General features: G+C 42.2%; 1 protein-coding gene across 3 annotated transcripts in view; it reads right to left on the minus strand.

Annotated features, from left to right (window-relative positions):
* The window catches only part of LOC146642430 (vang-like protein 1), a 67,476-nt gene that overhangs the window by 20,802 nt on the left and 30,037 nt on the right, over positions 1-16,637 (minus strand). For 2 of the 3 annotated variants that reach the window (XM_085398284.1, XM_085398283.1), the window contains exon 3: positions 9,740-9,866. In XM_085398284.1, the coding sequence (XP_085254410.1) occupies positions 9,740-9,866 (127 nt within the window). Of the gene's footprint in view, positions 1-9,072; positions 9,226-9,739; positions 9,867-16,637 lie in introns of those variants that run through there. The other variant, XM_085398285.1, reaches the window with a different exon arrangement.

Below are 16,637 nucleotides of genomic sequence, written 5' to 3' on the forward strand. Positions count from 1 at the left end.
TGGAGTAGTTAAGAAATGATTAGAGTGATAACAGAGCAAAACAGACTCAGAAAGCTCCATGTGTGTTTGACACAGGTGTATATATATATATTTATATATATAGTGCATGCCGTGTCAGCCAGGACACTTTTACAAAGCTTTCACTTGAGTATTTTCTGCCTTCTAGGTCCACCAGAGTATAAATAACAGCTATTGTTTCTCACAGTAAATCAAATGTTCACTAAAAGCCTGTTTTCTGTTCAGCTCTAAGTGGGCAGCAAACAAAGCCCCTCACTCAGGGCAGGAACAAGTGCACTCTACTGACTCCTGGGAGGCAAGGTGTGTGTGTCTGCATGTGTGTGTGTAAAATATAGCATCAAGCTGCCCCAAAGAGCTCTTCACAGCAATTTAAAACCTCCTTTGTTTAAAGTGCGGACAGCGTGTGCGGCTGCCAACAACTTGTCTGGACAAGGAAGCAAAGCACTTAAAAAAGTTTCTTTGACTAATTCGCGGGATAGAGGAGGGAGTGTTAGACAACAGGAGACTGACAGCTGAGTGGCACATGAAAAAGAGCCAAACTGCTGTATGATTAACAGGGTTATACACGATGTCAGGTAATCATGAGGGGGTAGTTGTAGAGTGGATGCAGAAACATGATTCATAGAGTCCTATCCCCACCTCAAAAGCCACAGTGTCAGTCATTTAGCTTCAGATCAAGATTCAAGTACATGCCAGCCATAAATAAGGCTTTTAATAACTACTTTCACCTGCTCGTCTGCATGACCAAGGTTAACAATGGCAACTGTTTTCAACAAAAAAGATCTAAATACCCGCTGTACATTTACCCCTCCATCCTACTCCACATAGCACCAAACAACCAGATAAAGCTAGCCGTTAGCTGATAAACACAATGAAGGATTTGTCAGATAAAAAGCCACAGATAAAAAGTTGGTGAAGACCAGAAACAGATATCAGAAACACGAGTCCAAATGAATGCTAGAACTGCTCTGAAATGCCTACATGTGTTTGTCATACCTGACATGAAGAGGTAACTAAGCTTTCCTTATGCTACCAGTGAAAAACTGAGATAGGAATTTCCTATAATAGGAAAAATAACTAGTCAGGCTTTGCCACGTATTTCTCTAGTTGGAAAAAGTGCCAAATGAATGAGCCTCTTGAACAGTCTCAAGTCTCAGATTCATCGAGTCAGCTTGTTTTTACTTTGGTTTTTTCTCACTTTGATCCCTCTTCTTCTTCTTTGCCTCCTCCACTAGCAGAGCTATATTTTCTGTCAGGTAGACTTCAAACAGTTGCTGTGGTTGTTCCAGCATCCACCATTTCTGCTGCCTGAGGAGGAAACCCAGCAGAGCTGCACTCTTTCTGCTTTGGTTTTGCTATTGACCAAAAAAATTCATTTCCTACTTGATGGCACATAGAACTGCGCAGTGAAAGCAAAGATTATATTAAGTCAAAATAAATGCCAAGCGTGCCACCGCTCAATGGCCATTAGACTGTACAAATGTTTTAGTGTTCTTTCCACATCAGCTGCATTTACAAGAATACTGTGGTGCAGCTGTGTTCAATGTTACAGCAGACCAACACACCAAATACATGCCTGCTATACCGTGAAGTACACGTTCCACCTGACTGGACGTGTGTCCGGACTCATGCAAATGATTGCATTAGGAAATAAAGCCACACTGAGCATGAAAAGCAAACACAGCTTGCTAAAAACAACAGAGCGTCGTCTCTGCTGAGTCGCAGAGACCTGTCAGCCTTACCTGGCTTGGTTTAGTTCCTGCTCCACAGCTGGTCACTGGAGTCGAGTTAGTATTAGAACCTTCTTCTAATGTGGTGACAATAACTTCTTTAATTTCCTCCGGAGCCTCACAAACCTCCAGCACCTGCAATACGTCCCCCGCCTCCAACACTGCTGGTGTCTGCATCTTGAAATCCTCGCCTACCGAACCTAACCTTGTCCCGTTACTCAGTTACTGCTCTTTCTTCCCCTCATCCATCTCAGACTGCTATTGTGTGTATGTGACCTCCCTGACTCTCGCCCGATCTGCAGCCCAGCCCTTCGCTTTATCCGTCTTTATATAGAAATCTCTCCCATGGTGCCTCAGGAGGTATTGTATGGGACTGTGTGCTCACTTGCCACATAATGTAAGGGGCTTTATTGAGGAAGACAGAGAGTGAGGGACCGCGAGGAGCAGGAGAGAGGAAGAGAAGCTGGGAAGTGGGGGAGAGAGGAGCCATTTGCTTGGGCTGTCTTGACAGCAGCAGGGATGGAGGAGGGATAAAAGGGATTGATGGCTTGAGAAAGAAGGGAAGAGAGGAGCAGAAAGAGGAGTAGACGAGCACAATAAACAAATATCTGAGCCTACTGATGATGGCAAACAAATAGCAACAATTAGATGCCAATGCCATCCACCCAAAGATATGTTTCTCCCACTCCTTCCTCCCTCTTCCCCTCAAGGCGTCCTCTCTCATCCTCCTCATTCTCTGTTCATCTCTTGCCTCAGCACCACTCTCCGTCTATTGCTTCTGACCCAGTGAGCACTGTGGTGTCACCGAGCTGCCACTGGCATGTGTGTCAATGTGTGAGAGAGTGCATGTGTGCAAAGTAAAACAAAACGAGTTTATCCAACCGACTGATGGCATGTCTTAAAAATAAAGGTCGGGTTAGATTCTAAATATTTTTGAACGCACAAATAAAAAGATGAACAACTCTTAATAACAAGTGTTTTGTATGTCCAAAAAAATCAGACTCATCTTATTCCTCTTCTCTGTTGTGCAAATGCGAATATTCACCGGGGCAACACATGTGTATTAATACACAGCTGAAAATACAGACAACGCTGTCTCCTGCTTCAGTAACTCTGAATACAGTTACATTTAGCTGCCTCTGAGCTATTAAATAGAGTATATATACAGTATATATGACATTTAAAGATAAAGCTAATGACTAAAGAATGACGTGTGTGTCTCTCAGAATGACGCTTGTGCTGTACTTTGGCTCTCTTGCACAAAAATGTCACAAACTGCAGTTCCTCAAAAGGCCACTTGAGGCTCGCTCTAAAAGTGAGTAATTCCCCATAAACCTCCATGTTAAGACACCCAAGTTTAGAGAAGTGCCCATTTATGCAGTGTACTGCAACAGATCAGTCACACTAGTATATTTTGTTTTAGGCCTGTTTTCTACTAGTGAACATTAGCATCCCAAATGGAGCCCAGAGACCACTTCTGACTGACTAGAAACAGCCTGTTAGGAGCATACTGCTGAGCCATGTGACTCAGCTTTAAAAACATTCATACTGCAATGACTTTTTGACAGTGACACACAATGTGTCATCATACTACAGCTTAAAAAAGATAATCCTTAAACTAAAGAATACAAAAGCTAATCTAAAGCAATAGCAAATCAGGCAAGAACAAGTTTGCATGTTTATTCAAAGTTCACCTCTCTGTGCTATTAAACTTCCCCAAATGGGCTAAGGCAAAAGAACCATGGACCTAAGCATCTTAACAGAAGAAGAAGAATCCTGTCCACTCACTAAAGGCATAAAAACCACCAAAACACCTCAAAAATCATCTTCCAAATCTACAGCAGAAGAGCACGTCTTTCCCTTTCTCTTTCCCCACCCATGCAGCTCACAACAAGCACAGACGCACACACACAAAGCTCTGGGATAACCATGAAGCTCTGTGGGATTCTCTCTCACAGGACACGGAGCCAGGTGGCACTCACCACAGAGTAGGAATCCAAAACACCAGCCCAAGCACTCCGCCTGTTCCAGGAACCTGACATGGTTTAGAGTCTGTGGCAGTGAAGCTACCTGCGCTGTTCTTTGTGTCACTCTGACCGTGCTGAAGCTCGAGCTGGGGGACAGCTGAGATCATAAAGCAGCTGCTTTTAATTGGACCGAATAAACCAGGCTGCAGGGAGGGTGAGCGAAAGGTGAAAGAGCGGGAGGTGGAGGAGCAAGTTGTGGATTCTGACAGAAGGTGATGAAGAAGGGAAGCGTGCAACGTCAAAGAACTGGCTACATCGAGAGAGACGCATAAGGAACCCTAGAGGAAAGCATTATAAGGTGATTACTGGGCTAAATGTGTGTAAGCTATGAAGGGTGTGCAAAGATGTGAGGTTCTTTCCCCTGACCTGCACATAAACATGTAAAATGATACCTGGCTCCATGTGCTCTCTCCATCAGCTTTGAAAGGAAGGTGCTAATTCTCAAAGAATGCTTTACGGTTTAAACATATCACATTTCTTCTGTTTGACACTTCATACAATGCAGCTCCGCAGCACACTCCTAAGCTGCACAGCTGCCATGCCACACTGACCTCAGCTACTCCAATCCACCACTTACTGCATACTACACACTCCAATATCCAGTCACGTGCAACAATAACAGCAGCATAAACTGACACAATTTCTCACACAAGCAAAACATGATCGCGTCCAGTGTCATTTCACAGCGCACTTCCCATCGACACTGTATGATACCACTCTTCGCCACCTGAAAATTTCAGAAAAAACTACACTGGTTACCTCTGCCAATCAGGGCTTTTGTACTGTTTAGTGTGTCATTCCTTCTGGGTTAGGGTCTTCAGGGTCAACTTAACCATTTCTTTATTGAAAGCTGACAAAAAGCTTTATAACTTAAAAAAAAACTACAAGTGTGGCGTGTATTGTCAGCTTACAGAAAGTACCGTATAAATGGTAAATGGCCTGTATTTGTATAGCACTTTTACTAGCCCCCCCTAGAGACCCCAATGCGCTTTACACACCCAGTCATCCACCCATTCACATACACATTCACGCACTGGTGGAGGCAAGCTACAGTTGTAGCCACAGCTGCCCTGGGGCAGACTGACAGAAGCGAGGCTGCCATATCGCGCCTTCTGGCCAACACCAGTAGGCGGCAGGTGAAGTGTCTTGCCCAAGGACACAACGACCGAGACTGTCCGAGCCGGGGCTCGAACCGGCAACCTTGCGATTACAAGGCGAACTCCCAAATCTTGAGCTACGATCTGACCCGAAGGGCAATGGATTGATCTGAAGTGCAAAGTGATAATAATGCTCTATAGAGTTATTTAAAACTATGTTTCCTATTGCCATTGTTTCCACTGACAACATATAAGAAATGATATATGGAAACTCTATCACACTACTTTGGACCTCTGACCTCCTCTTCAAGGTCAAATCTTTAAAATTATGCTTAAATTCTACTGCCTTTGTTTGTATTGGCAACATTTAGAAAGTGATCCTGGTGTATGGACATTCTAAATATTATATTATGGTTTGTATCCAAATATTACGTCACATGTGACCTCTGACCTTCCCTCTTTCAAGTTGTCCCCAATACCCGTTATATCTTATAAAGAGAATGTGCTGGCAAGTTAGTGATAAATAAACTGCATCATAATATTATAATAAGCTCAGGTTATTTACAAATCAGTACTTTATTACCCATTACCTACTCGTGCATAATGTCCGTGTAATCACAGTAAACATGTGTTGAATATACGCAAAATACAATAAAGGGTCAGCAGTTTGGCGGCGATCCATGCTTTCCACCACAACAACTCGTGCTTGTTTGTTTGCACCAGTGTGTGACTTCCTCTTATGACCCGCTCTCTCATTGGAAAGCTTTTATGCACTAACAGTGACACCTGTGTCACACCTCCTCCACTCTGTGTACACCCAAGGAAACTGAGAGCAAAGACAGGAGAAAGAACAGTAAAAAACAGCAAAGACTCTCACACTAAGCTCAAATAAAACAAGTGTATATAAACTGAGTGAGTAACATCAACAAAAACACATCATCCCTCCGCCTGCTTAAAACTCCAGTTATGCTTTCCAAAGCACTTCCATGTAAACCTCCCTTCTTTTATACTTCCTGTGGTGAGACATCACAGACACAGCCATCGGAAACTTTACCGCTGGATCGCGAAGACATCCCTGCTCGGAGCGATGTACTGTTCTGTCAGCCAAGACTCTGATTAAGTCTCAGCAGTGGAGTAATGAGCGCAGTGCTGCACTGTGAGACTCTGAGATCACACTGACGCATGCAGACGAGGAGCGGGGGGCATATGTGAGACAGCAGACCTGCGCAACGAGCACGCGCACAGGGATTTGTACTGAGCCTTGCTCTCAGTAGAATTGGTTGCCCTGATTACTCAAACTAAAGCCAAACACTCCCCGCCCTGTCAGCAGCGCTACTGCAGGCCACGGCATGAATAAGACATGAAGAGCTAAATACTAAGAACGGCTGTGCTGTGTGGCAAATCCTGTTGTCTGTTAAAATAAGACACAGTATGCAGATGAAAAAAACAAACAGCCGCGCATGCAGACTCCTGCAAACGAGTCTCGCCACAGGAAAAGTGCATGTTTGCATTTGACATCATTTCCAGTCATCTGGTGAAGCGGCACATGTGATGAACTCCACTTGTTTCACACGGTTTGGCTAAAACACTAAACGCTCTCACGTAAACAAAGGCTAAATCCTAAATAATGTATTTGACAGTTTGACCTTTAAAAGTAAAACAGAAGAATTCAATACTGACTCCTTCGTATTGCCATTTTATCACCATCTTGATCCCCCAAAGTAGTTTTGAAGATGTTTAGGACTGAACCCACTGATAAAGAACACCGTATGCACAGAGAGGCGAGTGTGGATGAAGTAAAGGGCTCTGTCCTCTGACTCCGTGCGACATCAGACATTATAAGCTGCCATCATCTACTAAGCTGAGCAGTTACTCTCTTTTCTCTCGAGTAGCACACAGCACACAGTCTGCTCGCAATGCGTTTGGACTAGTGGAAATGCAGACTGCATGGAGCCTTGAGGAGGCAGGTCACAAGGCTCCATTGCCTCAGATGAAAGCATTTCTCGCTTATTAGTATTAGTGGTTTTTCTGTTTCGGTAAATGACAGAATCAATTTTAAATCAGTGCCTTACCAATGTTACTGTCTTTTTTAAAAACATTCTTACATGACCTCCAACAAATTTGTTTCTGAAAAAACTAAAAATATGGAAAATTTATCGCTGTGTGTGGCCGCACAGACAAGGTCCATTATGTTTTAGTTTTCCAATGATGACATTCCTCATTGCAAACTCTTATAATCTCACGGTCCATAATTTAAAAAAAACAACCTGAAAAGCAGACAGTTAATGGATTCTGAACGTAAGCAGTCAATGCAAATTTCTGTTTAGTGTGAATTTCTGCCAGTAGATGATGTGAGATTTTCATCAGTTTATTTCAGGTAATTTGCATTTCATCACAAACAATGTGACAAACTCGCTGCAGACTGATTGCGGACTAAGTGTTACTTCATCTTGAGACACCAAAGCTGTTTTAAAGGTGGCAAATTTCCTCAAGTTGTTCCTCAAGTTCATTGTACGCTATTGCAGTAATTGCAGTAAATGGCCTGTATTTATATAGCGCTTTACTAGTCCCTAAGGACCCCAAAGCGCTTTACATATCCAGTCATCCACCCATTCACACACTGCTGATGGCAAGCTACATTGTAGCCACAGCCACCCTGGGGCGCACTGACAGAGGCGATGCTGCCGGACACTGGCGCCACCGGGCCCTCTGACCACCACCAGTAGGCAACGGGTGAAGTGTCTTGCCCAAGGACACAACGACCGAGACTGTCCAAGCCGAGGCTCGAACCGGCAACCTTCCGATTACAAAGCGAACGCCTAACTCTTGAGCCACAATCGCCCAGTAGTACCACAGTCTCCAACTACTTTTTCCTAGTGTGACTGTAGCACAAGGGGTCACCAGTTTTTTCATCAAGATGCACAGATGCTACATTTAAACCTTCAAATTTTAAAAGGGCTTAAACTGCGATGAAAAGAAATCATAGTCAATTAAAATTCAATCTGATTTGACCTTTGTTAACAAGTCTACAGCTTATTTGGTTTGTATAAAGCACATCAACATTATTCACTTACTAACACGTTAGACCTGTGTCTCTCTATCCTGTGCAACTGACATAATTTCATGTCCGACCAAGCCACGAAAAAGCAAAACAATGAGTCACCATCACTGCCTATGGGAAAATAACCATCTGCTCTTACTTGCACTTTGCAACTCTGGAATGTGATATTTGCATCATGTTTACTATGGCTGGGGCAAAACACAAAACAGGAGTAGAAGTATTTCCTTCTTTAAAAGCTTTGTTGAATAATTTGCTTTTAAGATGCTAACAAGCAACCGCAGAACAGAAGCGAAGCTGTTTGTAGCAATCAGAAGAAATCAGGAGAGGCTCCCTCTGACAACATGATTACAGCAGTGTTTATGCACGTTATGAAGCAGCTGTGAGTAAATGACTTAACAAGTTATTCATACTGCATTATGTTGCCATGCAGTGAATAAAAACTAAAAGCAAGGACAGGGATTAAACTGAGAAGTGATGTATGCTGTTTAGTAGAGGGATGTATCACTACTACTAATACAACCGAAACTCTGTAAATACATCCAAACAAACTCGTTTCCACCATTTATAACACAGCACGTTCAGAAGAACGCTGATAAAAGTAATGAACCTGAGTTTAAATGTGCCCCACTGCACGATTTTAAAGGTTTTTGTAATTATTATGCAATTATTAAAGCAATAATGACTTTATTACATCGCAGATGATGTAATAATATTTTTGTCTATCAGCCATTCCAAAAACAATATTTCTGTGCAATGAAGTACTTAACTACAACTATTTCTACTCAATGAATTATGTTCTGGATCACAAAAACCACACAAAACAAGAAAACAAACCGGCTGTTACTCAGTGTCTTCCACTGTGACTAAGAAGTCGTGTACTGCTCAAGTGCTACCTGGAATTTCATGTCTCGACATGACAGCTTGCAGCCAACCGGCCCAGTTTACACAGAGCTATCTGATCTACCGACCTTTTATCTGAATCCAAGCAACATAGTCAAATGTCTGCCTGGTGCGTGAAATTAAACATGAGTCAGTAGACTTTCTGTTAGACACAAACAAACCAAAGGCCAGATGGTTCAGTGTATAGTACCAGATGTTTAGCAAACATTTAAGCTGGTGTAACCTATGATGTTGCCTACCTTATACTTATCTTGTATCAAATAATCCATCACATAATCCATATTTTGAGCTCGCAATCATGGAACTCCCAGTCAGCATGATTTCTGAGGCAACACTTTTGAATTTTAACAGTCAAAAGCTTAGCTTCCAGCTTAGCTGCTGCATGGGCTTGGCCTAGACCATTTCAGAGGGGGCCACTGAAAGCGTCTACCAACCCAGTGCTGGTGGATTTCATGAACTGAGCCAGCGCCTGCCGTTTGCCTTTAATGAAGTGGATTTATCAGAGCTTCGCCATCGAGAGAGGAAGCCTGCTGCGTCCATACCCTGTTGCAGATATTTTCAGAAACAGGCTTCCGGAAAGTGACGGCCCAGATCTTGACATAAATGGACTGGCCCTCCTGGCTTTTGCCCTGAAATACCAGATGGCCTGTCCCAGCCCAGGCTGATAAACACAATTATCATTCCAGCTCATTCTGAGTGCGAGTGATAAGTCTCCTGTGCTCCAAATTCTACATATAAATCACAGCAGCAGAGCCCTCCGTCAAACTTATAGCAACACTGTTGAGAGGTCATCTATGGTAAATGTGCTGAACGTGTGGAAACTAAGCTGTGAATCAAAAGTGTGAGAGGTTTGTGAAGAAGCACGGTAGTGACTGTGCAGTGCCTTGTGTTTGCAGCAGGTCGTACCTGGACTTGCTCCCCCCGTACAGCTGTGTCGCCTAGCAGCGGCTCTGCAGGCGGCGTGTTAATCGTTACAGACTTCTCCGAGCGGCTGTCTTTGCTGCGCGACTTGTGCCGGTCCCGGCTTCGCTCTCTGAAAGAGAAAGTAAAAAGCAAAAATCACGATCAGTGAGCGCATTGTATGGTCTTTGCATTCCAATATGAATCGCCTTGAGGCGGCTGTTGTTGTGATTTGGTGCTATAGAAATTAAACAGAATTGAATTACACAACAAGGAATTTGAAGACATTCTGGTTTTCTAGAATTCAAGTGCGTGCAGAGTGAGCATAAAGCCTAAATATCTGAATCACTGTCCATGAGGTCTTCCAACCATGTCAGCTGCAATGTAAGCGCTACAGTAATCTGGTATAGAGCGAGAGCGGCAGGTCTCTCCATCCTCCACCCAGCATCACCACCACCACCACCACATGGCGCCGAGCCCACTCTGCAGCCCCTTTAATCCCTTATCCGTCTCCTTTCTCCTAGGCAAACACACGTTATGCTCTAATTTTAGTAACACTTCCAGATTAAAATACAGTAAATACAGTACAAATAAACTGCTTTGTTCAGCTTTTATGTGAGCAGTCATATGCTTGAGAACCTTTGCTGGACAATGAATGAGACTGACAAGACCAGAGCCGAGGCAAGGCTGTCGGATCTAACCTAGGTATGAAGATTCAGCAAGATTACTGACTGAATATGCAGGCAAATAAAGAAGAAATTACATGATTTTTCTTGTCTTCCCCTTCTTTTAAAGACAGAAGGATTGTTCTTGATGCTGTATTCTTTGTCATGCTAAATGTTAATGAGTTTCCTGCAGTCTCTAAGCTTGTTGTTTCCTCGTAATCACTTCTTATGCAGGAGCAGCACTGGAACAGAAGTGTAACAAATCTAATTTCCACAATGGAGAAGGCTTTTGTGTCCTGCTTTCTATTAAGACACACAAGAACACAAGCAGTCCTTTTGACACCCACATGAACTGATCCTTCTGACCTCTGTTTATTTACATCAAATGCGGAGAAACATTAGCATTAATTTAGCAAGTGTATATACTATAAAACCAAAACAATGACCTAAAAGATCCTCAATTGGCCTGCAGAATCAACAGGAACTGCACACTTTGGATTCTACATATTTATTTGTTCTGATATTAATATGAAATATTGATGCGATCAGCTTCAATCTTTGCTGTTACACATTAACCATCACCATCAACCTTACAGTGACCTATGCAAGAAAAACTCAAGTGACCCTTGAACACTACTGTCACACAATAACCATTCATATTCATAAAGTACAGGATATCCTGCCTTTGGTAATGGAGGAAGCCGTATGACTGACAGCAGTGGAGCTGTTATGGTCCAGCAAGAGCTGCATTAGATCCAAGTGTTTTCATTAAAGGGTGTAGCCCAGTCTGCCTTCCGCCTCTATTCTTGCCCTTCCTTTTTAAATATGGACTCGCTTTCCTGCAGAAAATCACGAGAGCGACGAACATTTCAAACCTGCACCGAGTGAGAGAAAGCTCATTTTCAATAGCCTGCAGCAATCCAGTTCACAAAGTGACTGACATGTTCTTATCTAATAAATCCAGGAGATTAGGAGGTGAATGTAGGCCTTTAAATATATTACCACAATCATTATTACTTTAAATATTATTACAACTAGTGTCATTGCTGTGGTGATGGTTATTCCAGAGGGAGCGCTCATCAGTCAAACGTCAGCGCTGATTATACTTATTAATTGGAGAGAAAAGCTGTAGAGGAGGAAGCAGGGAGGAGCAGCCGGGCTCACAAAGCAGAGATCCTATTTCAAGATCACAGTCAGAATAATAAGGAGGTCTGGGAGACAAGTAAGGAGAAGGTAGCAGCTACAAAAGAAGAGTGGAAAGGAGCAGAAAGTCACATTAAGAGCAAAATAAAACAAAAAAACTATGCTAACTAGTCACGTAAACGGGCTTACCACCTAGAGAAGTAATCAAACATTTCTTCTACTGAAAAAGAAAAGAATCATTTACATAATTATAATAATCACTTTATTTTACTTATTCAGAAAACCTTCACATCCACTCCTAAAACAGACACCCCCCCCCAAATATGTCCCCAGTCACACATGTCTGCCAGTCACCAACCATCTGGCAACTTCTGTTAATGGGGAAAATTCCCCAACCATTTAGTCTTATTGAAAACACATTTTTAATTCAGCTTTGATAAACACATTTTCAAAAAAAGAAATAAGTAAACAGAACAAGAAAAAATCAAATTAACAATATATTTTCTTGATATTTAAAATCAAGATTCCACTCCTCCTTATCAACTCCATGTCCTTTTCCTATGTCTCCATGTCTCCAATTAGCCTTTCTGTGACTTCTTGGCCTTGGAGAAAAAGTAATGCAAATTAATAATGCAATGTGATGTAAGGAGCTCTCTGTTTGGTTAGAGAGATGATGATGAAGATGGCTGACCGGGTTTTTCTAGGTTGCTGCTTGTGTCAATAGCTCTGCCTTGACATTAACTGAAGAGAGCCCCGATCTTGAAGTGTGCACTTTGTGGAATCACCTGACCATCTGCTGAAGGTAACACGCAGATGTGGCTAAGACTAGCATCGCTGCATGTAGCCATACTCTTTAAGACTCATGTTAGCTTGGAAAAAGATTACATCCCATCAGTACTAGTGGGCTGCCATTTTTAGTAAGCTAATCTGCTCCTTTTAAATGAAGCCTGAATCAGCTAGCACAGTTAAAACAATAGCTATAACCTACAGCCTTTAATAATAATTAATTATGGAAACACTGTCTGTAAACAGTCTCAGGAGTCCACCTGTTACCACATAACCTTCTGATACCTACGATTTAAAATAATTGAAAAAGAGTGATTACAATGATACCGATCAGTCCATCATTCCCTGTATTATTGTTGTCTGAAGCTAGACTATATGTGAGACTACATGCGCAGTTTTATTTTTTACATGACAGCCATCTTTATGAATGCAGTTTGTAAAATCCCACAACACATTTATACACACATATATTCATGTATTTAAAATTGCTCTTATTATATATTAAATTGTCAAATAATTAATTGTTTTTTTAATATCTAATAAGTAAAATACATTAAACATTCATTTGTAACTGATTTGACTAATAAATAAATAAATTTATGACATAAGCAATTATTAATTCATGAATGCTTTATTTCAAATGTGTGTTACTCTATGGTAAATCAGACTGACTTGGAATTCTCAGTTTTCAGTTTACATCTGTCTCTTTACAGTTTCCTTTGAGCTTCACTGCAGTTTGGAGAATAAATGGTGATAGTTTGCAAATAAGTTGGTGTCTTCCATGCAAATTACAGGAAACTGTGGTTTCTAAAGCAAGGAGCTTTTTGGTGCAACTGATTTTCACCTAATGACAGCCAGCAACCTCCAGAAACCACTCGCCAGCCGGTTGGGATTACATATGTTTTCTAGCAACCAGAAAAATTGAACTTTCGAGTTGTGACAAACTGAAACTAAATTTGTCGCCAAATGCAGTGATCTGATTGGTCAGATCTGTTTATTCAGATTCTAGAAATTGGGGGGGGGGGGGAATCATCTTCAGTTTAAAAAAAAAAAAGCAAAAACAACCCTGACCCTCAACTGCTTGGAAAAGACAGACGATGCATAAATAATAAGATAAAAGATAATGTCAGTTAAACCCCAGAAACTGAACAAAAAGCAATTAAGAATGCAATAAAATATGCAATTTGCAAAGTAACACAGAGGCGAGCAAGCCTGCGGACAGCCCAGCAAGTGGTTTCGCAGACTGGCCTACCAATCTGTGTACCAGCCTCTCCCCTCTTCCAGCACATTTTCTCATTCCCCCTTCAGCAACATCCTGGGATTACTGCACTGTATGGATACCTCCTCCCCCTTTGTCTCTCTTACCACATCCTCTTCCTGCCTCATTAGCATGCAGCTGGCTCACTGATATTCCAAAATTGTGCTGCTATGATTTGATTAATGGGATTTGACTTGCAGCGTGTATCCCTGAAATGGGTGTGGCTTTTTGGAAAACTGACAATGGATGAGGCAGAGTCCTGCCAGTTTGTCTCTGGAAGCAGTATTTCCCTCCAACACCTGAGGACGAGTGTGTTCTCCACCTCACACAGAGGCTAGTGAAAAAGTACAGCCAACTAGGGTGGCATGCCAAACTGTCTGTGGACCAATTTGTCCTCTCTTTGGCTGGCAGAGTAACCCACACACCTGTGCGGCACAGGGCTTTGTGTCAACACAGCAATCTGAGCCAAAGCACTAGTGTCCAGATCAGCCACCACCAACAGCGACAATGGTGACACAAGTCCAAACCAGCACATCACACACTGAGCTAGCAGTGGTGTGAGCAAACAATCACCACTCTGTCTTAAGTGAACTTGGATTTTCATTCAAACTGACACACAAGTCCCAGAAACTTCATTTCCAAAGAACTAATGATGACCAAAATCCCCATGGGAAACAAGGTTTTCCAGCTAATTGTGACCGCAACTGGTCATGGTTTGTAGCTGCCCCTACCTCCTTCCTGAAATCTTTCAGGAAGTTTTTCCATTCCACAATCACCGAGCGCTTGTTTATAGGAATCATCTAATTGTAAGAGTTCTCTCTCTCTCTAATACTGTACAGTCTTTATCTTACATGAATCACCTTGAGGCAGTTGTTGTGAACTGATACCATATAAATACTTGATCTGATGTTTTCACAGCAGCTTAAAAGGTCAAGAAAGCCTCGGAAAAACGTTTACGGGCATATCCATAGTCTCAAATTCCCTTTGAACATGTCTTAGTTGGGAAATAAAGCCCAGACTTTGAGGTCAGTTTATTGGGGGTCAAACAACCCAAACAAAACAGTGAGAAAGGATGAACATTGATGCCTTTCTCAATCCTGATTGCAGGTCTGATTCTTTAGCAATCCCTTGTTAATTCCTTATGAGAGGGGGGGAAATATAAGGTATTCAGCATCTGAATCTACACCTATTTATTATCTGTGAGTTTTAACACAGTGTAAAAACAGAGCAAAAGTCTGTCTGCTGAAATCTCTCTTTTTTTTTTAGTTCTCAGCTATAAAAAAAGACAGTACATGGTGCTCAGATCAACATATTGTTGCCTAGACACGCCTGAATTCATTAAGCTTCTTGGTAGCTATATTACTTAACCATAAGCTTACCATTAGATGATTCTGAAGATTGTTGGCCTCCTGTTTAATCGACAAGGTAATGAGTCACAAGAAGCCTCTGCTGTGCTGTCTAAACCTGAGCTGAATGGGCACTAAGTGAGATAAGTCTTTGTGTTTCTCTGATCCAATCTTAACCTTCCAGTTGAAACAAAAAGTAAACCGCTCTGCTTTAAGAATAATATCATGCAGGAACCTTTGAATGGTATTAAAACTATGACTTAATATTAGTTGAAGTGACTCTGTCCTGTGTGAATACTGGGTGCTGCTCTGTAATTGGAGTTACAGCAAAAGAACCAATCAAAAGAACCAATTTTACACATGAACAGCTGCTAATATGTGATTTGCAAGTCTATAGTCATTTAAATGCTTAAAATTGAATAAGTGAAGGAGCCTAGCTCTGGAGAAGTTCTGAGAGCAAAACTGAAGAAAGTTAAATTAGCTCTGCATCAAAACTCCACGCTCTGAAAGTATGAGAGGAGAAGCTCTTTAGGGCAGCTGCAATTATTATAGTTGCAGGTAAAAACACAAATTGTTAGGATTTACTTAGAAGCAGCCTATTTTGAGTAGCAATTATTATGGATTGCACCTGTTGGAAAAATGGTGATTCAAGTACTGCAATCTACAAACACGTTCAATTCATCTCAGTTTAGTTTTATTTATATAGCCCCAAATCACAAGTTACATTGCAAGGTAAAGTCCCAACAATAATACAGAGCAAACCCCAACAAACAAGCACTTTGGCAACAGTGGGAAGGAAAAACTCCCTTTTAACAGGAAGAAATCGCGGGCAGAACCAGGCTCAGGGAGAGGCGGGGCCATCTGCTGCAACCGGTTGGGGAGAGAGAAGCAAAGCAAAGCTTTGGATAGCTAAACCTGTGCATGTGCATAATTTGGTTGTTTCACTGCTAATGTCATGCTCTAAATACAGAAATACACTAATTAACTAAAAGCAAGTAAGAAATTGGTGTCTTCAGCATGTTTTTGTGCCAAAAACATGGCAACAGCAGATCTGCAGACAGATCTGCTGCTGCAATTATTGGAGGGACAGGGGAATGTATTGTTGACAACACCAATAGAAGATGTCTTGCAACAGGAAGGGGTAAAAAGCCAGCAATGAGGGCGATCATGGCTCAAGAGTTGGGAGTTCGCCTTGTAATCGGAAGGTTGCCGGTTCGAGCCCCGGCTCAGACAGTCTCGGTCGTTGTGTCCTTGGGCAAGACACTTCACCTGCCGCCTACTGGTGTTGGCCAGAAGGGCAGATGGCGCGATATGGCAGCCTTGCTTCTGTCAGTCTGTCCCAGGGCAGCTGTGGCTACAACTGTAGCTTGCTTCCACCAGTGTATGAATGGGTGGATGACTGGGTGTGTAAAGCGCTTTGGGGTCCCTAGGCGGGACTAGCTATACAAATACAGGCCATTTACCATTTACCAATGAGGGGGGAAAAAACTCCAAAAATCCTGCAACTTCTGTTACTCAGACTCTAAGCAAATCCCATTCTTCTATCATGTCCTAGCAAATTACACACATGTACCCATATATAAGGATATTGTTCTTATCTGTTATTTCTATGGTTGTATGCACACAAGTAGTGAGCCCACTCCCACATGCTTGCATCTGTTCCTGGCATCAGGGTAATTAGACGACAGCGATCCGAAGCAGCTTCA

Source organism: Rhamphochromis longiceps, linkage group LG23, assembly GCF_057381845.1.
Source record: "Rhamphochromis longiceps isolate RC_006_pf linkage group LG23, R_longiceps_female_GT1.1, whole genome shotgun sequence".
NCBI classification, from domain to species: Eukaryota; Metazoa; Chordata; class Actinopteri; order Cichliformes; family Cichlidae; genus Rhamphochromis; species Rhamphochromis longiceps.